General features: G+C 44.8%; 1 protein-coding gene across 1 annotated transcript in view; it reads right to left on the minus strand.

The window, feature by feature from the left end:
- RRAGD (Ras related GTP binding D) overlaps positions 1 to 3,160 on the minus strand; it is a 36,229-nt gene extending 33,069 nt beyond the window's left edge. Inside the window, exon 1 of the mRNA XM_069487853.1 lies at positions 2,774 to 3,160. Coding sequence (XP_069343954.1) covers positions 2,774 to 2,918 — 145 coding nt within the window. The 5' untranslated portion in view covers positions 2,919 to 3,160. The remainder of the gene's footprint in view (positions 1 to 2,773) is intronic.
- Between the last annotated feature and the right edge of the window lie 22,842 nt (positions 3,161 to 26,002).

Consider the following 26,002-nt stretch of genomic DNA (forward strand, 5'->3'; position numbering starts at 1 on the left):
AGGTGCCCAAATCTGTCCTAACAGGACTAAAGTGCCTGAGAACACTCCTGCTATTCATGAATAAAATACGGAGTGGAAGCCAGAGGAGAAGTGCAATTTAAGTCTCACCTTGGCTACACTGTTTTCAAACTTAGCACAATGTGGCAAAACTTACAAGGCACTTGGTTTTAAAATGAGATCAGAGGGTCCTTTATAAGTCTTCTAGACTGAATGAAATGAAAGTCACACTGCTCATCCACCTTCATACCACCCCCAGCATCCCACCTGGTTGGGTAGATTTCTGAACCTCATGGAAAAAGCCCCAGGTATCCACAAAGTGAAGGCACTAAACCAAGTCCATTAGGAAGGGGAAGGGGAAAGAGGTTCGTTAGAGAAACGTTTTGCTCATGGTTCAAAGTGCACCATATCCATCTTCTCTCAGAATAAACAAGTCGGTTTTTTTCACATTCCATTTCTTAAGTTTGAGAGTTGATAAATGTAAATTTTACCAAAAATAAAACAGGATTATAATGCAACACGTGAATCAGCCTTCTGAAGGGCACAGGAAGGGAAGTCACAAAACTCCCAACCCCCCCTCCCAATCCCAACTCCCTGGGAACAGATCAGTTGGCCTGACAGTCTTCAGGGACAGCGCTTGCTGGAACTGCTGACTGAGGAGCCTATCTGCTACTGTAGAAAGCAAATGTTCTGATAAAGATTCTGCATCAAGGCCTAAAACCCCAAAATCAAAGCCAGGGAAACCTGGAAAGAACAGAGCCCAAAAGATAAAGGAGGAGGTCTGGGCAGCAGACCCCCTATCACAGCAGGCCCAGGCAGAGAGAGGCCAGGCTTAAGTGATGTTTGCCAGAGCAAACATCAGTGCACTGCTCTTCTCACCACATAAATACACACAATCCTTTTATAGCAAGATTCCAGGCTGATCCCAAGAACTCATGGCAGAAGGATTTTATTACTGAAGTCATCAAGAGCACCAGTTACAGGCAGGTTTGCCTTTAGGTTAGCAGCAGAAGGGAGCCTCCAAGTCTGGGCTCTGGGGAAGCCCTTTGTTCCGGGAATCCCACCCCCCCAGGCTGGGCTTTAATTTCACTTCAAGTCCCCAAATCAAATTTTAAAACTGCCCCCTTAAAGAACCACAGAATAAACAAACAGTTCCTGTGCTTTTCTTGGACGCTGTCTGGCCCCAAGGACAGTATCAAATTACAGGGCTTTCCCTCTGGATATGCTCCCTTTTTTCTTTTTTTAAAAAGAGTATCTCACACCCACTCCATTGTGTGCCTACATTCCAAATACCTTGCGAATACATTCCCATTCTGCATCTCTACGGAGTCGCCCAAGAATCTGGGAGGAGCTAACAAATGCAATTTGAATAATAATGAAGCGAATGAACAATTTAATTACGGAAGGTAGCCCTTGAGACTCCAGTACAGGGCTGAAAGCCTTTATCTACAAAAACGTGGCCGGGTGCTCAACTGTGGGACCAATTACCGGGAGTGCAGAAGAGAGAAGTGCACAGGTGCACACATCAGTTTAAGCAAATGGAGAATTAGCACAAATCCTCCCAGGAGAGAAGACACTACGAAAAAACGGTGACTTGGAGAGCTGCTTTCTCATCTACCAGGCGCAAGGCATAGTTAACTTTATTCTCTTTCTGATTCACTGAAAGTAGTGCCTGCCAGATGTAGAATAAACTGTCCTCCTGAGAAAGGCTCTGTATAGGGAATTTAAAAGAAGTTCAGTGAATTCTCAATAAAAGTTCTTAAAAATCAACAGTCACAAAGGTACTTTTATCCCTCACACAATTTCTTCAGTGTGAAACATTAAAGAAGTTAACTCCTTCTCTAGGATGCGTACAGCTTCACCAAGAATAATGTTATGTTTAACAGCCCTATTCTATTGACCTTTTCAAGTGACCTTACAATAAAGGATCTTTTGCTTGTGCTTTTGAGGAACACAAAAAAGATTAACCTTTCCGGAATCCTGAAAGTCTCTCAACTTCCTTAGGCTTTAAGAATAAAATGCAAGAAACTTCCCCCACCCCAGGCTGAACGATTGCTAAAATCCGCTACTTGTACACGAAAAAGAGTTTGCTTTAGTGGCAAAGAATTTCCCCGCCCCGCGCTCACTCCCGGGCAGGCACTGCCAGTCCAGGTGGTGACGCTGAGCGCAGATAAGGTGTCCTAACAACAATATTTGCCTGGATCCCGAGAAACCTGCGGCCACTAGGCGACTCCCGTGTCACCTAGGCGTGCATCCCCTCGCTGCAGACCTGGGCAACCCCAGGACCCCTCCCGCGGCAACGCGGGGCAAGACTGACACCCGCAGCTGCCGACTACCCGGCCAGTCACGCTGCTGGCGGCTGCCTTTTTTTAGCCACGACATCTGACCCTGGCTTCAACAGCAGCGTTCAAGGAGAGGTCCCAAGGCGCGCGAGGTCCCCTCCCCTCCTCAACCCCCAGACCCCGCAAAGAGCTCGGGATCTGGGATGGGGGAGGCACTGGCTCTGAAAGGGGACAGCGCGTTCCTCCTTTCCAGACGCTCCCTCCTTCCCCCTTACCCACCGATCCTGGTCGCCCCTCCGCCACCAGCACCGGGCTCCCCAATTTTGCAGCTCGAGGTCCCTCCTCTGGCGCCCCTCCCCACCCCCATCCCTCAACTCCGCTCCCCTGGATCCCCTCCAAGTCGGCGGCCCGCGCGCCCGGCCGGGCCGGGGGCGGGAAGATACCGAGGGAAGGCAAGGGGAGCGGGCTGAGGACATGCGGGGCGGGACGCTCACCTCCCTCCTCCGTCCCGCTGTCCGGATCGGCGTCCGAGGAGTCGGGCCCGTCCCCGTAGTCCGCTAGTCCCACCAGCTCATCCTCCTCCTCCTCCTCCTCCTCGTCCTCTTCCTGCGGCTGCGGCTTCCCCAGCACCTGGCTCATCGCGCCCACCAGCCGGCCGTCCCGGGGGCGATGGGGGTCCCGGGTGAGGGCCAAGCCTCCTCGCCGGCCGCCTGCAACCTATTTCTGAATTGGGGTTTTGTCCAAAGCTTCGCGGGAGCCGGCGGAAGCGGGGGCCGCGCGATCCCCGCGGCGGGCGGTGCCCAGGTCCGGGTCCCGCGGTTCCCAGCGCGCCCGAAGCCCCCTCCTCCGCCCCGCCTGCTGGCGGAGGAGTCAGCCGGAGCGCGGCAGTTCCTCCCGGAGGAGGGAGAAAGAGAGACTGCGTGACCCGAGTCACCTGACACACACTGTCAACACTCACACACACACCCCACACGGGCGCGCGCGCGCTCCCCCGGCCGCAGGCACCGCTCGGCCGGCGCTGGGCCGAGGCCACACACACACACTCACACACTCACGAAGTGAGCGGGGCGGTTCGGGGCCCCTCCACCCACCCAGACACTCACACACAGACACACGCCCCGTACAAGGGGCCCCCGGGACGCTGCGCCGTCACCCACCGCGGCTGCGCGCCAGGGGCCCCCACGCGCTGCTCTTGCACGTGGTCCCCGCACTGGCGAGGGAGGGGGTGCTGCACACTCTGAGAACCCCCCAGCCATCCCACTCCTACCACACACACCCCGGCGGTGCCCTACCTTGGGCTGCCGTCTCCCGCTTTCAATCCTGGGCTAGCGTTCCGGTCCCAAGTGGGCTGCCTCCTAGCACGGTGGCGCCCAGGTCCCCACCCCAGAGCAGCGTGCAGAGGACGCCCCGTGGATGCTCAAGCACCCCAGGAGGAGAACTCAGACAAATGCGCAGTGGAGGCACAGTCTCCATAGCAATTGTCTTTTAGTGTGCCTTTATGGTTCAAAGTGCTTCCCACCGAGAATATTCAAAAGGCAGGCCTACCCAGATGTAAATGTGGCTGAAGAAGGCACGTGACTCGTGGCTGCCTCGGCTAAATAATTCCTCTGCAGCCTTTTGGAAAAGGTCGCAAGTGTATAACTCTCAGGGGCTATTCATGGCCACCTCCTCAAGGCTCATTATTGCATAGACTGTAATCCCACATAAATAAAATGTTTCAAGGCTTTTTGCGGGGTGGGGGCGTGAGGGGGGACAATTCTCAAATAGGAATAGCAGCAATGTGGGGGTGAGACTAAAACCTGCAAGCTTCTCACCACAGGACACGCTGTACCCACCCTTTCGGGGTACTGCAAAAAATCACGTGGATGAACTTCCTTCTATGGAGCACAATAAGAAAAAAACCGGCTGGCCGGCATGGTGATCCAGATCCTACAGGTGCCAACAGTTCAGCAGGTGGTGTGGCAGAGGAGAGGAGAGGAGGGAGGGAGCTCAGGCTGGAGACTCTTGGGGCCCAAGGGCACTGCCTCTGTAGGGAACATTTATCAAGCACCTACTATATGCTGGGCTAAGTAGTTGGTCCAAGGATGCTCAGGGCAGTGTTGCTGCCCTAGAGGAGTTCTCAGTCTACCAATCATGACTCACGTCCTGATTTTTTCTGGCAGTTTTGGGTGTTGAAGGTGGATGCAGACACTTTCTAGGTGGCTAGTTCTAATTGGAAAGGTCCTCAGATTTTCCAGGTGAAGCAGTATAACTTGGTATGAATGTATCAGTCAAATTCCTTCCCAGGATGAAGCAGAAGTCACATGCAAAGATTTTAAATGAAAAGCCTTGAAGTGAACAGATAAGGTACAAAGGTGTGGACAGAATTTAGGGAATCAACTCAAGGACTAGCAATACTGGGAAGATGTTACCACCCCTAAATTTGCAGGAGTAAAGGAAGGGACCTAGAGTCCTGGAGAGGGACCACAAAACAGGAGGTATAACTGATAAGGACTAACATCAAGGAGAGAGCAGTGGGAAAAAATACCCTGACCTCTGTCTCCTCCCACCCTCCCTCTGCTCTCCTAGGTCTCACATTTGCCAAACCCAACTGGAATCCAGAGGGCAAAGGATCCTGGAATCTAGTCTGGGACAGAGACTGGGTAGAGAAGGCAGAGAATGGATCCCAGGGTGGGGTGAGGTACAAACATAACCAGCACAAGCAGGCTCTACTTACTGTCATCAGAGGTAAGTTACTTAAACCTTTGTAAACCTCATTCCTCATCAGTAGGACATTATGCCCTCTCAGAATTATTAGGAAGAGTAAATGAGGAAAAAAAAAAATTCTCAGGTACTTACAAAGCTCATTTCCTAGGAGTAATTTTCCTAGCCCATTTTCATCTCTTCTATAAAAGGAAACCCCGGGGAGGAGGGCTCTCCCAGAGTGTGTGTGAAGACTTTCAGCTAGCCCGCAGCTAGCCCGCAGCTAGCCCACCAGCCTGGGGAGGCCTTTGAGGCCGCCTGATTCAAACTGCAGAGAATTATTTGTGAGACCCTAGAAGTCCATCTAAGGTCAGTTCAGACTCAAACCACTAGGGCATTGCTGGGCTGGTTGCTGAGTGTATGCCCCATGGACCCAAGGGATCAGAAGAGGACAATCCATAACCCAACAGCCCCATGGTGCCTGTGACCCAGAAAGAATGGAAATGTCTAATGATCCTTGGACATCCCCCAAGAAGAGAGATCTTAGCAGGGAAACACCGGCAATAGATAGAAACACACTCTAAGATACTTAAGATTTGTACCATTCTTGAGAATTAAAAGGAACAAATTCCACCAAAAAGAGCAGTTAAAAGTCAAATCCTCTATTATTCTCTACCTCAAGCTAAACAAAAGGGTCACGTGCAGATTTAAGATATTTTAATTCACTGTCATTTCAGAAATGTATAGTATCATAAAGTTTGAACCAACAAAACAGGAAAAAAACAAATGCTTTTCTCCTTCTTCTGTTATCATTTCGATATTGTCAGTTTTCAAACAAGGGATGTGTTGAAGAATATCCTAAAAATAGAAGTCCTTGAATTTAAAAAATTAGCCAGGTGTGGTAGCTCATGCCTGTGGTCCCAACTACTGGGGAGGCTGAGGTGGGAGGAACTCTTGAGCCCAGGAGTTCCAGGCTATAGTGAGCTGTGATAGCACCACTGATTCCAGCCTGTGTGACAGAGTAAGACCCTATCTCTAAAATGAAATGAAATTAAATATTATGTGTATGGATTCCTTCAGAATTTAAATAAAAATTAAAAAACACTGCAAGAACCCTGGAAGCCTTTAATAAACTCAGTGTGGCATCTGGTTAGTGAATTGGCTGCTGACTTGGCCACTCTCGACTGGAGCTCAGCCTGTGTCTGCGGGTATCTCCCTGGGAGAGTGTTGTAAAGAATGTGAGGATTTGTCTCTGGGCTACCCATGGTTTTTGCTGTTGTATGTAACCATGGTAGGTTGCCTTATACTTGACAGGTGCTTCATAAATGTTGGAAGGAAGGAAGGAAGGAAGGACGGAGGAAGGGAGGAAAGAAGGGTGGAAGATAGCTCTCGGCATACACCTAGCATATTTTTGAGAGAAACTTCAGGAAGAGATAGAAGCCAAGTTTTCCACTTGCTCTGAACCTTGGGAAATGCCACAGTGAGGTAAATATGAACTGTGAGCTACAAGCGAGCAACTAGGAATGAGCTGACACGAAGAAGATGATAACTCAGGCCATCATCTGTTCAAGACTACCGAGATTTAAAGAGATTGCAATACCATGACTACTAAATGCTTATTTTATTTTTACTAACTCTTCCTTCTAAAAAAAACTCTTAACTTTTAGAGACATTTTGTAGCATCATGAAAGATGAGCTTTGTCTATTGCCTGTTAAAATTTAACCAACTAACGCTTACTGAAATTTTCCATGAATGGGGCACTCTTCCAAAATAATATGAACTACAAAGTATTTCCATTGAGTAAGTAATATTAGTCCTTTTACTTTATAATTAAGAAAACTGAGGTTAAACCATTCACCCAAGGTACCACATGGAGTGGATGGCGGAACTACTTTGGAACTCAGACAGCCTCACGTTAAACCTTAGTCCTATTTAGCTAAGGCTAAAGTCCACAATACAGCCATTCAACTGAAAAGGGTGGAAGGGAAGTGAGGAGCTAGCTCCAGATCTCCTAGATAAGAAGCAAAACTCATGTAGACACTCAAAAATTGGTCTGTTATCTCAGACCATTTAATTTACTAGATTCACTGAGAGGATAGAAAACTAAAGAAAAGCTTCCTAATGAACAAAAGATGGAAAACTTCCTGTCATAATAAAATTGCTGTCTCTTCAATAAATATTGCTGGGAAAACTGGATATCCATACCTAGAAGAATGAAACTAGACCCCTATCTCTCACCATACACAAAAATCACATCAAAATGGATTAAAGACTTAAATCTAAGACCTGAAAATGAAATCACTAAAAGAAAACATTGGGGAAACTCTCCAAGACATTAGTCTAGGCAATGATTTATTTATTTCTTTTTTTTTCATATATATATATATATATTTTAGTTACCCAGCTAATTTATTTATTTATTTAGTAGAGACGGGGGTCTCGCTCTTGCTCGGGCTGGTCTTGAGCTCCTGACCTCAAGTGATCCTCCCACCTCTGCCTCCCTGAGTGCTAGGATTATAGGCAAGAGCCACTGCACCTGGTCTGATTTCCTGAGTAATACCTCAAAAGCACAGGAAACCAAAGTAAAAACGGCCAAATGGAATCAAATCAAGCTAAAAAGCTTCTGTGTAACAAAGGAAACAACAAAGTGAAGAGACAATCCACAGAATGGGAGAAAATGTTTGTGAACTACCCATCTGACAAGGGATTAGTAACTAGAATATATAAGGAGCTCAAACAACTCAATAGGAAAAAATCAAATGATGTGATTTTAAAATGGGCAAAAGATCTGAACAGACATTTCTCAAAACAAGACATACAAATGGCCAACAGGTATATGAAAAATTGCTCAACATCATTAGTCATCAGAGAAATGCAAATCAAAACTACAATGAGATATCATCTCACCCCAGTTAAAATGACTTTTATCCAAAAGACAGGCAATAACGAATGCTGGAGAGGATGTGGAGAAAGGGGAACCCTCATATACTGTTGGTGGGAATGTGAATTAGTACAGTCACTATGTGGAGTATGGAGGTTCCTCAAAAAACTAAAAGTAGGCTGGACATGGTGGCTCACACCTGTGATCCTAGCACTCTGGGAGGCTGAGGCAGGATTGCCTGAGCTCAGGAGTCCAAGACCTGCCTGAGCAAGAGCAAGACCCCATCTCTACAAAAAACAGAAAAATTAGCCAGGCGTGGTGCTGCAAATACGTAGTTCTAGCTACTAAGGAGGCTGAGGCAGGAGGATCACGTGAGCCTCAGAGTTTGAGGTTGCCGTGAGCTATGATGATGCCACTCTACTCTAGCCTGGGCAGCAAAGCAAGATTCTGTCTCCAAAAAAAAAAAAAAAGAAAGAAAAGAAATGATGAATACTTGAGGTTGTTATACATTGCATGCTTGTGTCAAAACATCACATGTACCCCATAAATATATACAACTATTATGTATACAAATAATTAAAAATAATTTTTTAAAAAAGAAAACGTCTTGTAATGATAAAATTGTTGATAATCATCATTCCTTTTATTAGGAACACAAATAATAAGCAATTTAGTACCCTTTCTGGTTTATGTGGCTATATTATACTATATGCTCAGCTGAAGTATAAAATCTAAGTGTACTTTTCCCTGAAAATTTTAATTTTAAAGGCCAGAAGTTTGTTTCCTTATTTCTTTGGGTTATTTTGCTGCTACCAATTCAATGTCTTGGGGCAAGGAACATCAGAGCTATTTAAAAGAAACCTGTATCGTGTAGGCAGAATAATTGCAGTCCTGAATAGGGCAAGCAATTAAATAGAGCTTGCGTGCCGCATCTTAGGGTATTTTGAGGCATCTCATGGCACTGTGCCTGGTTCCCGGGATTCACATGTTGAAAGCTTTTCATGCCTTCCTTTTAAATATGTATTTAAAGCTAGTCATTCTCTCTTGAAGCAAACAAAGGAAAGAGCCTTCTACAGAGTCTTGCTGGACTCCTTCTAATCCAGGGAAACCAACCAAATTTCTCAAGGGGACAGTTCACAGCCTCCAATTCACCTAAGACATTTGATGATCTAATGAAATCATTAAGAAGTCATTAAATCATTTTCACTGAGGCTGTCCATCATGAAAGAGATTTTATTAAAATAATGTTTCACAACTTTAAACACATGCATATGGTAAAACAGCCAACCAACACAAAAGAATGTCCAATGAAAAGTTAGTTTCTGGCCGGGCGCAGTGGCTCACGCCTGTAATCCTAGCACTCTGGGAGGCCGAGGCGGGCGGATTGTTTGAGCTCAGGAGTTCGAGACCAGCCTGAGCAAGAGTGAGACCCCGTCTCTACTAAAAATAGAAAGAAATTATATGGACAGCTAAAAATATATTATAGAATATAGAAAAAATTAGCCAGGCATGGTGGCGCATGCCTGTAGTCCCAGCTACTCGGGAGGCTGAGGCAGGAGGATTGCTTGAACCCAGGAGTTTGAGGTTGCTGTGAGCTAGGCTGATGCCACGGCACTCACTCTAGCCTGGGCAACAGAGTGAGACTCTGTCTCAAAAAAAAAAAAAAATTAAAAAAAAATTGAAAGTTAGTTTCTCTCCCTCACAGTCCCCCAGTTCCCTCTGTAGATGGAAACACTCTGCCTTTGAATGTGCAAACATATTCATAGCCATTATACAGATTTATATTTTGCAACTTCATCCCTTTAGTAGTTAACAAATATTTTTTAAAGAAAGAAAATGAAGATAATAGGATTTTCAGGGCGATACTTTGAAGAAAATCAACTGATGGAGGTGAAAGACTACTTGGGGGTGAGAGAAGGAGCCTGATTTAGATGGGGTAGCCAAAGAAGACCTCTCTAAAAAGGTGACATTGGCGTTGACCATGAGAAGGAAATAGCTAAGTGAAAGTCAGGATGGAGAGTGTTCTCCCAGAAGGTGTTTCAGCTGTTGGAAAAGTCAAGGAGGAGGGACAGGGCTTAGTGCTGGAGGAACAAAAAGGGGGAGGACGGTAGGCATGAGGGATAGATAGTCTTTTCTGCCAGGGTAGGGAGTTTAGATTTTATGCCAAGTGCCACTGGAAGCACTGAAGAGTTTTAAGAAGGGAGGCGAAATGCGTGGTTTACTTCTGTGAAAGCTCGTTCTGGTAGATTGTTTCCAAAGATGGCCACAAGTATCTATCCTATCTCACATGCCCTTTTGCAAATGTGCCTTTGCCACACCTTCCATCTATTTATCCTCCTCTTGAATCTGGGCAAGCGCTGTGCTTGCTTTAACCATTAGAATGTGGCAGAAGTGGGCAGGACGCGGTGGCTGACACCTGTAATCCTAGCACTCTGGGAGGCCGAGGCAGAAGGATCACTTGAGCTCAGGAGTTTGAGACCAGCCTGAGCAAGAGCAAGACCCCATCTCTACCAAAAATAGAAAAAATTAACTGGGCATGGTGGCACGTGCCTGTAGTCTTAGCTACTCAGGAGGCTGAGACAAGAGGATCGCTTGAGCCCAGGAGTTTGAGGTTGCAGTGAGCTATGATGATGCCACTGCACTCCACCCAGGGTGACAGAGCAAGACTCTGTTTCAAAAAAAAAAAAAAAAAAAAGGTGGTAGAAGTGACAAGGACAAGGACCTTGTGGCAACTTCTGAGATTGGGTCATAAGAGACCATGCTGCTTCCTTTTTTACTTTCTTGGAGCCTTGAGCCACCATAAAAAGAACTCTGGGCTATCCAGCTAGTGTAGAGAGGCCCTGAAGGATGCCAGAGCACAAGAGGCCCCAGCCTTCCAGCCATCCTCGCTGAGGGGCCAGACATGTGAGTGACACCACCAAGGATTCTCCAGCCCAAACTTCAGTCATGTGGGCAAGTCCAGCCCACACCGCTTGGAACACAGCCTTGCTGTTCCTGCTGAACCCTGCTCAGCCAACCCAAAGAATCATAAGCAAATAAAATGACTTTTTTTAAAACCATTAAGATTTCGGGTGGCTTGTTACACAACAATGGATAACTGATGAACATACTCCGGCTGATATGGGGAAAATGGATTGTAAGGCACTTACAAGTGGAAGCAGAAATAACAGTTAGGAGGCCACTGTTGTAGTCCAAAAGGGAAATGAATGGGGACAGTGGAAATGGACAGAAGTGGATAGATTTGAAATAAATTTTGGAGGTGGAATAGATAAGATTTATTGATAGATTTGATGTGAGTGGTCAGGGAAAGGACTCCCCCCCAGGCATTTGGTTTGAGCAACCAAGTGCTATTTATTAAAATAAGTAAGACCCAGATGGGAACAGAATTAGGAGGCAGGAGGTGAACTGATGTCCTAGATTTCTAACATTCTAGTTATTGTATATTGCTACCGAACAATCTCCCTTAATCCTGCAATTTTGGCCATTTCTTAGATGTCTATCATGTTGTCTCTGAAATAAATGAAGTTTTCCAACTGCAAGCCATTAATGAACTAAAGATGACAATTGTAATTATCCAAGAAAAGTCTCAAATTAGTGAAATGGAATTGCTACATATGAACTTTTATAAAAAATTAACTTTTAGCTGGGCATGTGGGAGACTGAGGCCGGAGGATCCCTTAGCCCAGGAATTCAATCAAGGCCAGCCTGGATGACATAGCAAGACCCAGTCTCTAAAAATAAATAAATAAAATAAATAACTTTTATTCATATGGACTTCTAAGGACAAGCTTTTGACACAAATTGTGCCACAATATGAGAACAGAAAGCTCTTGACAACAGAGCCAGCAGAACAAAGGTACTAAATGTTTCACGTGTCTGTAGGTCAGTTCGGACTTGGCAACCCCTACTTTGGCTGGGAGAATTACACCAATTTACATATTTAATGATATAAGAGGGCAGATTCTCCAAGACAAAGTTATTAAAAATGCACTAAAATGGCCGGGCGTGGTGGCTCACGCCCGTAATCCTAGCACTTGGGAGGCCGAGGCGGGTGGATCCTTTGAGCTCAGGAGTTCGAGACTAGCCTGAGCAAGAGCGAGACCCCCGTCTCTACTAAAAATAGAAAGAAATTAGCTGGGCAACTAAAAATACATAGAAAAAATTAGCCGGGCATGGTGGCACATGCCTGTAGTCCCAGCTACTCGGGAGGCTGAGGCAGGAGGATCACTTGAGCCCAGGAGTTTGAGGTTGCTGTTGAGCTAGGCTGACGCCACGGCACTCTAGCCTGGGCAACAGAGTGAGACTCTGTCTCAAAAAAAAAAAAAAAAAAAAGCACTAAAATGAAATCCGGGAATGGTACTTATACATATTGTTTTATTTTACCTAATGAAAGTAGCAGGCACTATCAGTTGGCTACTTTTTTCCCCAAACTCCTTCTTTAAGCCCACATCCCAAACTAGAGAAGGCAAAGTCAGACACTCAAACTCCAGGACTCTTTCACATCTGGTCAGTGAGTTGTAAGGGAGAATCCTGCTGAGGAACTTCTAGCAAAGAGATTGCTTCCTGATAAAAGAGGCTGATGAAGCAGAAGAGTCCTGATACCACCTTTCCCGCTTTGAACACAGTTGGGTAAGAACACGGCACTTGGAGGTGCGGAAGGCATCTTGCAGCTGTGAGGTAACAGGCCCAAGATAAAAAAACCCGTCATGGGAAGAGCAGAATAAAAAGAGAGAAAAGGTCTACATGACCTTGTTGAACTGCTGCACTCAAACTGGAAAATGCCTATCTTTGAACTTTTTTTTCCCCACTTAACACAAAGCTATAACTTTGTTAATGATAGAAATAGTACAAATTTCAAACCAAGCTGCAGCTACTCTTTTGACACACACACAAAAAATTCCTTGTTTTCAGATGGTTACATTAATTCCATAATAGCATATACTGTTTTATTATTCTCATTACTATCGTTCTTCAGGGCTTGGACTGCCTGTGCTCTCAACCATTTGCTTGTGACATGACCGATTTTACATCCTTAAGTTTCACACCTGTTTCATCAACCTCTTTCTCTTTACTCTCCTCTTATACAGTTGAATCTGTATGTTTATTTGAATGTTTCAGACAACTTCACCTTAAACTTAAAATTCCTCAGCAGCTCCTAGCTGTGCCTGCCCAGATAAATCCTTGATCTTAGCTTCCCCCAAAACGACACAGGTATTTGAGGTTGGGCTCTTGTATACATCTCGTTTTGTGATGACAAAGAGGATATTCTTAGATTTTAAGACAGTGCTTCTAGTAACCCCATAACCTGTTGAAGACCCACGTTGGACACAGTCTTCCCTGCTGCCTTTTCACTCCGACTTTGTTTTGCGTTACTGACTGGTTCTTCATTGATCGCAGCTGCTGCTGCCAGCTGGGCTTATTGTGTGGTTGCATATGTGGAATCTTGTTCCTTGAGCTCTGGTATTGATTCATCACTGTCAGATTCTGTTCCAGACCTGTGCGGGGAACGTGGAACCCAGATGGCCACAGAAAAAGCCCAAACTTCTTATTTCATGAGACAACTATTCCTTAAGCCAGTGTTTCCTCACCTTGTGCAGTCATGGAGCACATAGAAAATGATATAATTTGTATGTTGCACTGAGGTACACGGACAGGCTGCTCATCTCAGGCCCTGCCCAGCTGCCCCAAAGGCTGAAGGGACCCATAACTTGGCCACACCTGTACCCCATTTATGGCACACAAGTGATGATATCCCAGATGGGAAGTTCAGCTGAAGCCAAGAGGGTGGGGGATTCTGAACTTTTCAGCAAAAGATGTCCTAACTGACACAATGATACACTTTATGAGTGGAGGGAAGGATGGATGGAGCGATGAAACTTGATCATACCCCTGGTGGTGGTGTTCAGAAGTCACGTCACATTCAGAGGATCTTGGTAAAGATGTCTCTCACAGGAGACAACTGTGGCTCTATAGAAAGGAAACTTGCTTTTGCTTCTCTCTACATGTCTTCATTCTTCTCTCTCTCTGTGAAAACCAACTTTCTGTGCCTTTCCTACCAGGTGGCAGGAGATGGCTACCCCCCCCCCCCCCAAACCCCAACCCCAGCGATAGTGGACCTAGATTCTAGAACAGCCTACCTGGGTTAAATCCTAGTTCCATCACTAACTAGCTGTGTGACCTCAATCAAGTTACTTAACCTCTCTGTGCCTCAATTTCCTCATCTCTAAAGTAGAGATAATGTTATATATCTCAATAGGGCTGAGGGAAGAATTAAATCTATCAAACTATACAAAATAATTTAAGACAGTAAGGGCTATGGAAGTGTTAGCTATTATTACCTTTGATTTCCAGGCAAGAAAATCTGATTTGTTGAGTTTGGGCCAGTGGTTAGTCTACTCCTGCGCTAGTCCCAATCATACTTTACATATTGCCCCATACTACCATGTACCACTCCTTCAGAGCATTTATTTCAATTGTAATTTAATATTTGATTGAGGACTGGATTCACTGCTAGACTGCAGTACTGTCTGCTTTTGCTCACCATTCTATCCTCAGTGCCTAGCACAGTAGTCAGAACCTCCATGAAATACAGTTCTAGGATACACCACTCAACATTGTATTTTATGTCCAACTTGGTAACTTGGTGGTAGCTTCCTTCCAAGTCCCAAGGAATATGTGTTGATGACTGAATTAATGGCCCAATCTACTATGGCTGAGGGTGCAGCTGTGTGGCCATAGAGGGGCCTACCCTCATGGGTGGGGAGGCAGTTCTTAACACAGGAGGATAAGCTGAACAGAAACCTCCAAATGTATCCATCACTGCCAGTCACAGGGAATGCAAAGTCAAACAAATATCAGGCAGACACTGTTGGTGGCATAACCAACTCACCCCTTTATCCTTAGTTTGGTAACTCTACATGCTGTCAGGCATCAATATATTCAGGGAAGGAACTCCAGACCCAGAAGTTGAATCACGATTGGTCTATGCTAGGTATAAGTAACCACCACCCCTACCTTTGTGACTCAGCTGTCACCAATGACATTTAAGAGAAATATGTTTAAGGGGCATCTGAGAAGGATTTGTTTCTCAATTGAAATAAATACAGTGAAAAGGCTGGCATCCTTTTCCTGTCTAGATGTCAAGCCAAAGACAAAACCAAAACTGAGGGTGATACAGTAGAATGATAGAAGGAGCTCAAGATCAGATTTTTTAATCATATAAGTTATTACATGTTTTATTGTTTAAGCCACTCTAATCAAGCACACTCTTTCTTGCAGCCAAACACATTGTAACTGATAAACACGGTCCCTTTACCTTAGGAACTCAAAGTAAGTGATAGAGACAGATCAGAAAATCAGTAGCTTAAAGTCAGGAACAGAGAAGGATGCCCACTATCACCACTCCTCTTAAACAATGTACTATAGATCCTTGACTGCGTAATAAGATAGGAGAAAAAAAATCATTGTGACACTAAAAGCACACACTATCCATAAAATTAAAAATTGATAAACTGGACTTTGTCAAAAATAAAACCTTTTTCTCTGCAAAGACCCTGTTAAGAGGATAAAAAGACAAATTATAGTCCGGGGTAAAGTATTTGCTAACCACTTATCAGACAAAGACCTCATATCCACAACATATAAAGAATTCTCAAAAATCTAGTACACTAAAAAATCCTACTAGAAAATAGGCCAAAGACATGAAAAGACATTTCACTGAAGAGGATATAGCAATGTCAAATAAGCACATGAAAAGATGTTCAACACCACTGGCCATTAAGGAAATGCAAATTATCAAGACCACAATGGGATATCACTACATACCTATCAAAATAGTTGGAACAAAAAATAGTGACACCATAAAATGCTGGCAAGGATGCAGAAAAATTGTCTCTTGTACATTGGTGGTGGGAATGTAAAATAGCACAGCCACTCTGGAAAACAGTTTGGCAGTTTCTTATAACAATAAACATGCAACTATTAAATGACCCAGCAATTGCCCTTCTGGATACTTATCTCAGAAAAATGAAAACTTATGCTCATATAAACATGTCCAGAAATATGAAAACTTATCTTCATATATACTCAAATGTTCATAGCAGCTTTATGTATATTAACCAAACATTGCAAACAACCCAGATGCCTTTCAACTGGTGAATGGCTAAACAAACTCTGGTCTATTCACACCACGGTATATTCACTACTCAGTAATAAAAGGAATGAACTATTGATACACATAACAACTTGGATGGATCTCAAGGGCATTATGCTGAGTGAAAATAAGGCAGTCACATACTATATGACTCCACTTACATAACGTTCTTGTAATGACAAAATTATAGAGATGGAGAACAGATTAGTGGTTGCCAGAGTTAGGGATGATGGGGAGGCGAGGGATAGGTGTGCCTATAATGGAGAAACACAAGGAAGATTCTTTGTGGGGATGGCATAGACCTGTATTTCACATTTGGTCTTAACTAAAAGGCCGAGAAGGGATATAGATCTGTATTTTGCTTGTGATGGTAGTTACATGAAGCTAAGCTATGCATGTGACAAAATCATGTAGAACTACACACACACATTGTGCCAATGACTCAACATTGTAAAGATGTTAAATTTCTCTAAATTACAGAAGTAGCAAACAATTTTTATTTATTTATTTATTTATTTTGAGACAGAGTCTCGCTCTGTTTCCCCGGGCTAGAGTGAGTGCCGTGGCTCTCAGCACGTAGCTCACAGCAACCTCAAACTCCTGGGCTTAAGCGATCCTACTGCCTCCGCCTCCTGAGTAGCTGGGACTACAGGCATGCACCACCATGCCCAGTTAATTTTTTCTATATATATTTTTAGTTGGCCAGATAATTTCTTTCTATTTTTAGTAGAGATGGCGTCTCGCTCTTGCTCAGGCTGGTCTCGAACTCCTGACCTTGAGCGATCCACCCGCCTCGGCCTCCCAGAGTGCTAGGATTACAGGCGTGAGCCACTGCACCCGGCCCAAACAATGTATTAAATGACTTCCTGTGGCCATACTGGACTCTGCGTGATTCATATGTCTTCTCATTCTGGAATCCTGGCTGAAGGAGCAGCCACTCTTTCAGGCATGATATTTTCATGGCAGAAGGCAGAAGCTCCAGGGTGGTGGGGGAAACACACAACACATTTAAAGCTTCTGCTCCATCATGGTGTTGGCCAAGGCAAGTCAACACAAGCCCAAAAAACCAATGAAACAGAGAAGTTTACCTCACATATAGGAGAGCATGGCAAAGGTGGGAAGGAACAAATAATTGCGAATGAATGATGCAGTCTACAACTTAGATTTACTGCGATTCCAAATCAAAATCCCAAGTTTTCCATGAAGCCTAACAAATGAATTCTAAAATGTCTGTGGAAGAGCAAGGGGCTAAGAATGATTAAGATCTTTATAAAGAAGAAAGTGCAGTAAGTCAGGGTAGGACAACCATAGTTAGAAATCAAGATTTGAAATAAAACCACAGATTTTCAGGCAATATGAAAGTAGCTTTGGGATAGGCAAATGAAACAAAATAGAGGACCTAAAACAGACTCACATACACATGGAAACCTATTATAAGATAGCTCTGGCATTGCAAATGAGAGGAGACATGAATTTCAAATGGAATATATACTTAAATGTGAAAGGCAAACTTTTAAAACTTGTGGAAGAAAATATGGGAGACTATTTTTATATGGTTGGGGTCAGGAAGGATTTCTCAAAACACATGAGGCCAGGCATGGTGGCTCACACTTGTAATCCTAACACTTTGAGAGACAGTACACTTTCATTTATACTATTGGAGAGGCTGTGGCTCTCCAATCTATAGATTTTTTTTATAGAAAATAAAGTTCTCCCCTTTTCTTCTATAAAAAAAAACAAACACAACACTTTGGGAGACCAAGGCGGGAGGATTGCTTGAGGCCAGGAGTTTGAGACCAGCCTGAGCAAGAGTGAGACCCCATCTCTACAAAAAATAGAAAAATTAGCTGAGTGTGGTGGTATGAATCTGTAGTTCCAGCTACTCAGGAGGCTAAAGCAGGAGGATCACTTGAGCCCAGGAGTTTGAGGTTGCAGTGAGGTATAATGACGCCACTGCACTGTAGCCTGTGCAACACAGCGAGACCTGGTCTCAAAAAAAAAAACAAAAAACAAACAAAAAAACCCCACATGAAATAGGGCAAAAAACATGACAACAAGTAACAAAAAAGGAAACAAGAAGGGTTCATAAACATTAAAGATGCTCAACTGTGCTGGTAAGTGGACAAATACAAACTACAACTATTATGAGAAATCATTTCACACCCATGAAGAAAATGAGTGTTGGCAAAGAGGAACTTTCATACAGTGCTGAAGGAAATGAAAATCGTACAACCAGTTTTGACATTACATATTAAATTTAAACATACACATATCTTAAGACCCAACAATTCCACTTCTAGATATATATCCTAAAAATATTCTTATACACATGTATCAGGAGGAATATTTAAGAATATTTATAGCAACATTGATTGTAATAGCAAAAATTGGAGCCAACCCAATGTCCAAAACTAGAATAGATAATTAAATTGTGGTATATCCTTATAATGAAATACTACATCTCAGGGAAATCGAACAGTTGAATCTCAGAAACACAATGCAGAGCAAAAAATGCAAGTTGCACAGGAATCATGCTGAGTGATTCCAGTTACAGAAAGTTCAAAAACAGGCAAACACGCACGAACCATCTAGTGTTTAGGGATACATATATTTGTGCTAGGGGAATTATTAGTACAAAATTCAGGATGCTGGTTTCCTCTGGAGGAGCACGATATGATCCCAGAGGGGCACGTGGAAGGCTTTTGACTTGAGTGGAAGCTTTAGCAAAGGCAGTTTCAGTGCAGTGGCAGAGATAGAAGCCAGAGCAGTGTGCTGAAGGTTGAATTGAAGCTAACTAACAACATGAGAGAGAGCTAGTGCAGTCAGGTCATTAAAGAAATGTTGCTGGAAATAGGAGCAGATAACATTATCACAAAGCAGTGAAAATGATCATTTGCAGAGCAGACTTCTTTCTCACGAGGCAGAGGGAGCAGGTGGTGGGGTGGGTATATGAGGCTGGCGGTGATTGAGCTGAACAGAGGGGCAAAAACTGAGTTGCAGGCTGGAGCCTTTCTCACACAGAGGGAGATTTAGGAGTCTCCTTTTACTCATTGCCCGAAGACTGTGTGCCTACTTGGAGATGAGCAAGCAAGGTCTCCCAGCAGCTGAGCTACTACCGCCTGCCTTGGCTCTCATGGGGCCTCCTGCCAGGAATTCCCATTAATCAAAGTCTGGGAACAAATGCAGACCAGTCAGCTCTCCGGAGCACTCACATGTCTTGCAGGCTGGCTTGGGCTTTCTGTTTCTTTCAGCGTGGTTGCTCTGATGGCTCACAAATATAACTTAAAACCCCATCTCCTTGTGACTTTATGGTGATATTGTAAAAGCCTCTCAGGGAACTGGAGCACTCTTTATTTTGGAAGTTTATTCAAAGAACTAGCTAGGAAAACTCTTTAATCTGGAAAAGTATAAGAGAGAAATGATCCCATTGAAAGGTCATGTGTACATACCTTGATTTGGGCACTTCTCCTGGAGCTCAGCGGTGACCTGCCTGGAGATAAATCTATAGCTAGCAATGGGCAGGGAAAGGAACCGTGTTCTCCTAACAGCCCCAGTAGGGAGCAACAGCAATGGAGAACAAATCTGAAGAAGGCCAAAGGACAATCCTGCCTAATGCTCCTTAAAGGAGAGAGAAATACCGTAAGGAAAAGGAGGAAAAGGAGGAGATCATTATGTTTCTTTTCCCCTGAAAACGAGGCCTATTTCAGAGGGAATAAGGAAAGTTAGATTCACGATAAGCTTGTTCCAAACCTTAGGTGAGATGGAAACTCCATTGTAGGTTCCACCTGCCTCCCCCTCCATTTCTCTGCATTTGGAGAGCAGACACCTGTCCATGCTTCTTCAAAAGGCTGAATGAGGTCCCAGCTATTCGTACATTAATTAACAATAATTTATTGAATGCTTACTATGTTCAGGGAGCTCTTCCAGGTACTGAAGAAGTAGCTGTGAAAGAACATAGTCAAAAATACAACGAGATGACGGTATGTAAAGCGTGATATGAATCAGGGGTTAGGATCGCTCAATGCTTTTGCTTTTGCCATATGGGATGGTTCTGACAAGCTACTTACAAGAGGAGCTGTTTGGAATAAAGGCTTCCTTTCCCCTCTTCAGCTACCCTAATGAATCGGAATCATTTCATTGTTGCTCAGCTTCTATCAGGTGACTCCGATAAAGTGAACTACGGTTATATTGAAATATACACTTGGCCACAGGTTGAGGATTGGAGGTTTCTCCTCCCAATTCTCCCCTCCCTCCAATAAACCTGGTAACCTCTGCGCGGAAAACCCCATCCCACTCTAGGCCCCTTCCTCCCACTTTAGAAGGAGGCCTCTTGGCGTCCAAGGGCCGGTGGATCCAGGCGGGAGCGGGCTGCAGACCCGGGACAGCCGCAGGGCCTTCACGGCCCCACGGCTCATGCGGCCCCCGCCGAGCCCCGGCCAGTCGCTGCGGGGCGCTGCGGCCCCAGTTTAGGAGCCGCCGGCGGGGCGACGCGGGCAGGGCGGGGCGGGGCGGAGGGCCCTGCGGCGGCGGGGCGCGGCGGGCTGGCCACAGGTAACCCGCCGGAGCCCGATCGCAGCCTGGCGGGCGGGAGGCTGGAGGCGCGGCGGGGGGCGGCGCCGAGGCCCAGGGGCCGCCGGAGCCAGCGGGATCCTGTCCCCCTCGCCTCCCGTCGCCCCCCACCCTGTCGCCGGCATCGGTCCCTGCGGCGCGGACGTCCGGCGCTGGAGAGAAAGGTACCGTGCGACCTCGCCGGGTCTCTTGGGACTCCCCCCCCTTAAACCGAGGGCCGGAGCCCCCCACCCCCCGGGTGCCTCTGGTCCGGGGAGGACGATAGTGGGGAGACCCCCCGATCGCCGACTGCTTGGGAAGGAGACCAGACAGCGCATTGCCCCCTCCTGCGGCCTACGGGAGGGAGGGGGGCTCCCTGGGGCACCTCCCTTTTTGCTTTGCCTCAGTTGCCTCCCTAGAATTTGAAACTTTGGGTGGGGGAAGGGCAGAGAACTTTCTCATCTTTGCTTGTCCCCCTCCTATGTCTCCAGTGAGCTCGCAGAGTTTGAAGAAAGTGGAGGGGGTGGTGAGGGGATCACCAGGCAGTCTGCGAGCAGAAAGGAGGGTCGCCCCCGCTAGTCGCCTGGCGCTCCCCACGGTCCGGCCCGCGGGCCGGCGCAGAGCGACCCCGCCCCTCCCCGCCTCGGAGGACTGCAGACCGTGGGAGGACTGCAGACCGTGCGGGTGCAGGAGGTGGGGGGCTCTCCTGCCCCGGGGGATGATCGCGACCCCGCGGGAGCCCCAGCTCTGTGAAGTGTGAGGAAGTGGCATCTCCCGAGGCCGAGGAAGCAAGCGCGTTGTTCGGTCTGGGTTCAGACGTCAGCTTACCGACACTTAAAGTTGGGGATGTAAGTGTGGCGCTTCCGGTAGATTTGGGGGGCGGGAGGGGAAGTAGAGCATTATTTGCGACCCAAGCACTTCGTAAAGCTGGTCAAGAATGTTTTCCCTGAGGTACAGTGAGATAGTTTACGCAGTAATAAAGGGGTCTACTTTGGGGGCCTGAGATTGTGTTCTGAAGCCACCACTTGTTAGGTGTGTGTGACTTTGGAAAACCCACCTCTTTAATCCTTAGTTTTTAGAACTGTAAACTGAAGGTATTATACTTAACCCCGTAGTATTGTGGAAACTCAGTGGAACGATGCAAGTAAAATGCTTGGCATAGTGCTCTTATGCATCCTTTTTTGTGAACCTGTTGGATGATGATATTCATTTATGCTTAGGTAGTATGTTATGCCAATGTAAGTGGAAAGAACTTGGGCAATGAAGACGAACACACCTGGCTCCAAGGTGGTCCCATGGCGTACTGATTGACACTGCGTGGAGGTTTCTCATCTTTAAAATAGCCATAGCAACCCTATTGTTCTCGGCGTGTAGTAGGTGTGTCTATACTCAAACGTGTTAAACTTCCTCTGTCTTCCCTGGTATGTGCTTAGCATATGGTAACAACAAATTTTGAAAAAAATCATGAATATAAAGTAAAATTGGAAGAGTTTTCTGCTTTCTAGGTCATAAGGGGGCCAGGGATCGGTGGGGAGGGTAGAAGAGGGATGAAGAGGAATTAAAGAGACCAGAAAACAACTAGTTGCAGTGTTGGGAGATATAAACTAATGGCACCAAAAATTAACCTCTTAGCCTCTCACTTAAACCCATCAGCCCCCCCCAAGCCTGTCCAGATAAGCATATGCTCCAAGTAGAGACTGCTTGTGATCCAACTCAGCTTAGAGACAAGGCACACTTACAACTCCCAAGGCCCTCCATCCCATATAGAGATTCTAGGCCCACCACTGTGAAATATATCCTACATTCTGACAGGTATAACTTAGAGGTACAATTTAAAGAATAACAAAAGAACACACCCAAGTACCCATCACCCAGCTGAAGAGCTAGAACATCCCCAGTCTCCTAGAGCCCCTAAGCACCCCTCTCCATGGCCATCCACTCTTTTCTCCCCCAACCTCCAGGAACCGCTGTTCTGGGTTTTGTGTTAAATTTCCCCTTGCTTACATGAAAAACTGTGAGGAAAGGAAGTTTCCAAACAAGCGTTTCCACAATAACCTGGAGCATTCTTACTTACTTATTTTCTGAAGGAACATTCTGTTGAACTTAAAAGAAGGATATTGAGGGCAAGAAACAAACCAGAAAAAAGCTGAAAGTGGCCGGGCACGGTGGCTCACGCCTGTAATCCTAGCACTCTGGGAGGCCGAGGCAGGCGGATTGTTTGAGCTCAAGAGTTCGAGACCAGCCTGAGCAAGAGCGAGACCCCATCTCTACTAAAAATAGAAAGAAATTATATGGACAGTTAAAAATATATATAGAAAAAATTAGCCAGGCATGGTGGTGCATGCCTGTAGTCCCAGCTACTCGGGAGGCTGAGGCAGGAGGATTGCTTGAGCCCAGGAGTTTGAGGTTGCTGTGAGCTGGGCTGACGCCACGGCACTCACTCTAGCCCGGGCAACAGAGTGAGACTGTGTCTCAAAAAAAAAAAAAAAAAAAAAAAGCTGAAAGTCTCAAAGTGCTGGGCTCTCCCAGTCTCTCTCTTCAAGGTTTCTCTCCTGCTTGCCTGGCACAGACTCTGAGGATATGTTCTGTCTGTGTAGGGAAGGCCCAGTCTCTTCCAACATAGCTTGGAGGCTATAATTTTAAAAGTTTTAATTGAGTCCCTGAGAACTGGAAAAACAGTAATTTACATGCATGTGTTTTAGACCTTTTTTTTTTTTTTTTTAATACAAATTATCCTGGGGGCATTGTATGGGATTTGAAGGATTAAGCTGGCCGAGTGACCTTTAAAAACGGTTTTAACCCAAATTTTTCTTTTCCTGGTTATTACGTTTGTGTGATAGTCTTTATTTTAAGTGATTTCTTCAGGGCTACACAGCTTTCCTCTGTAACTCTTACACTACCCTGTTACTTTTTGGCTAAGGCAGAGATTCCCAAACTTGGTTCATGGAGCTCTTAGTGTCTGAGTAATTTTTCACAGTTCCCCTAGGTTTCATTAGTTAATAGTAGTTAGGTTCAAACAACATAGTATTTATATCTTAACAATTTAGAAATCATTTGAAAAATATAAACTGAGAGAAAAATATTTTATGTCATTTTAAATAACAATTACTGTGTGCATGTGTGTGCCTGTACTCAAATCTTGGGATCACGTTGGACACTGCCACTCTCATTTCCTGTCTCACGTTAATATTTCTGCAGCACTTGCTTTTTATCACAGTAACCACAGAAAACCCAGCTTTTATGATAGCAATGCACCATGATATACAGTTGAATCTCTGAACTACCTCCAGTTATTGAGTTGGGCAGTGTCCAACAGTTCAGTACACCATGTTTGCATTGAAATTTTCAAATATTCTAAGTTGCCCCTATGAATTTGCTACAGCTGCAAAACACCCAGTCAGGGAGTGCAAAATAGTGAACTTTAAAGACATTATGCTAAGTGAAACAAGCTAGTCACAGTAGGGACAAATATTGTATGATTACACTATATCTGAGGTACATAAAGTAGTCAAATTCATGGAGTCAGCAGCATGGTGGTTACCAGGGTCTGTGGGGAGGACGGAGTGGAGCATTCATGTGCTATTTTTGCAACTTCTACATGAGACTAGTATTACTTCAAGGTAAAGTTTAAAAAAGTAAAAAAACAAAAACTTCTGTTGCTCGTGCCCCACTGCTGGACTGTACCAAGGCACTGAGGTTAGGGACAGCTCAGGAGGGACGTCACCTCCCTTTTTCTCCTCCTCCTCATCCCCAGTCAAGGCAGAAGAGATGCAAAAAAAATAGCTATGTTCTCTCTCTTTTATAGGGAAGTGTCTGCATTTACTAGTGGGTTCCTGTATAAACCTGAAGGTCGGCTATTAAATCTCCCACTGAAATAGGAATTCTTAACCGGAGGTTCATCAGTGGGCTACAGACACACTATGATCTCCCAAAATTTTAAGTATTTGAGTGAATGCTCATATGTAGGCTTGAGGGAGAAAAAATTCCATAACTTTTATTAGAGTCTCAAATGGTTCCCTAACTCAAAAAAGGTTAGTAAAGCACGACAAGAAAATATTGTTTACAGAACTCTACTTGCCATAGAATAGGTTCCTTTACTTGAGTGGCTTAGCCTCCTTTGTTTCTCTGGCATACCTTTCCTCCTACCAGCTTCCAGAGGCTTTCTTTCTGCTCAAACCTGGGATGAGCCTGAACAGTTCTTTTTCCTCAGAGCTTCCTGCCATTCATCTGGATCCTGAAAACTCCAAGACCCATTCCTCAAGGACCAGGGAGGCCCCAGAGTGAACTGTCCATAGGGCAGATGAGGAACTGAAGTCTGTGCAGGACTTAGCCTGGCAACTGCCAAATCTCTACCCCTACACCTTAGGCTCCAGAAAAACGTGAAGTGAATAATAGTAAGTGAGGCACACAGCTATAGAAAAACTCATGGAGGTGGTGCTGAAGATTCTGCCTTGAGGGAGGCAAATTTAATTTTAAGATTATTTCTGGTTTACACTTTGTTTCAGGTGTATTGTAAATATATCATACAAAACACTCTAACTTTTTAATATCCAGTGATTTAGGTGAGCTATGGTATATATGGTATTATTAGAAAAGACATTATGTATAAGTTAGAATTTACTTAATAAAAGGGCTCTCCAGTCATTCAGACTGGTTTTTAACTCATGTGAATGGGCTGGATAAGTGGTAAAAATGGTACCTTGCAAGCTCTTCTTGTACTTATGATTCTTCAGTGTTTGCATTTGTCTTAGAAACCCTTCAGTAAATCATGATTTGACTCTTTCACCAACAAACATACTGTAACAAACATTTCCAAATCTCAGTGGCTTAATCCAGTGAAAGCTTATTACTAGGTCATACAATGTCCAAGTTGGTTATTCCAGCTCTCCTTCAAGTGACTCAGGGATCAGAGTTCCTTCCTTCTTGTGATGCTACCATCTTCAGCATGTGGTCTCCAGAGTCACTACAAAGGGAAGAGAGTATGGAAAAAGCAAACCACATTAACTACCTCCACCAGTACATGAAACGCATCACTTCTGCTCACGTTCGATTGGCCAGAAGCAGTTGCACGGCCCCACTTAGATTCAGGGAGGCCGGGCAACTGTTTCTGAACAAAAATCATTTACTTTGGGAGGGAAACAGAATTTTTTGGTGGTAAGTAACCATATTTTATCTAGTCTTTTTACTAGTCAATTAATTGTAACTGCTTTCATATAATTGATTTCTCACTTTCTAAGCGTGTGTGTCTCTCTAATAAAATGTTATGCCTTCATAGCGTAAGGTGTGGATGAGACCTCCATATAGGAAACAATTATATAATAATTGCCATGTGAGCAAACAAAAATGAGATTAGCCATCTAGGGTCAAACATTTATTAGGGAACAAAACATATTTAATTTACTCAGAGTCATCCAACCATGTAGAGAATTGTACATTTGAGAAAGATGGAGAAGAGGAAG

Source organism: Eulemur rufifrons, chromosome 15 (assembly GCF_041146395.1).
Source record: "Eulemur rufifrons isolate Redbay chromosome 15, OSU_ERuf_1, whole genome shotgun sequence".
Classification (NCBI taxonomy): Eukaryota; Metazoa; Chordata; class Mammalia; order Primates; family Lemuridae; genus Eulemur; species Eulemur rufifrons.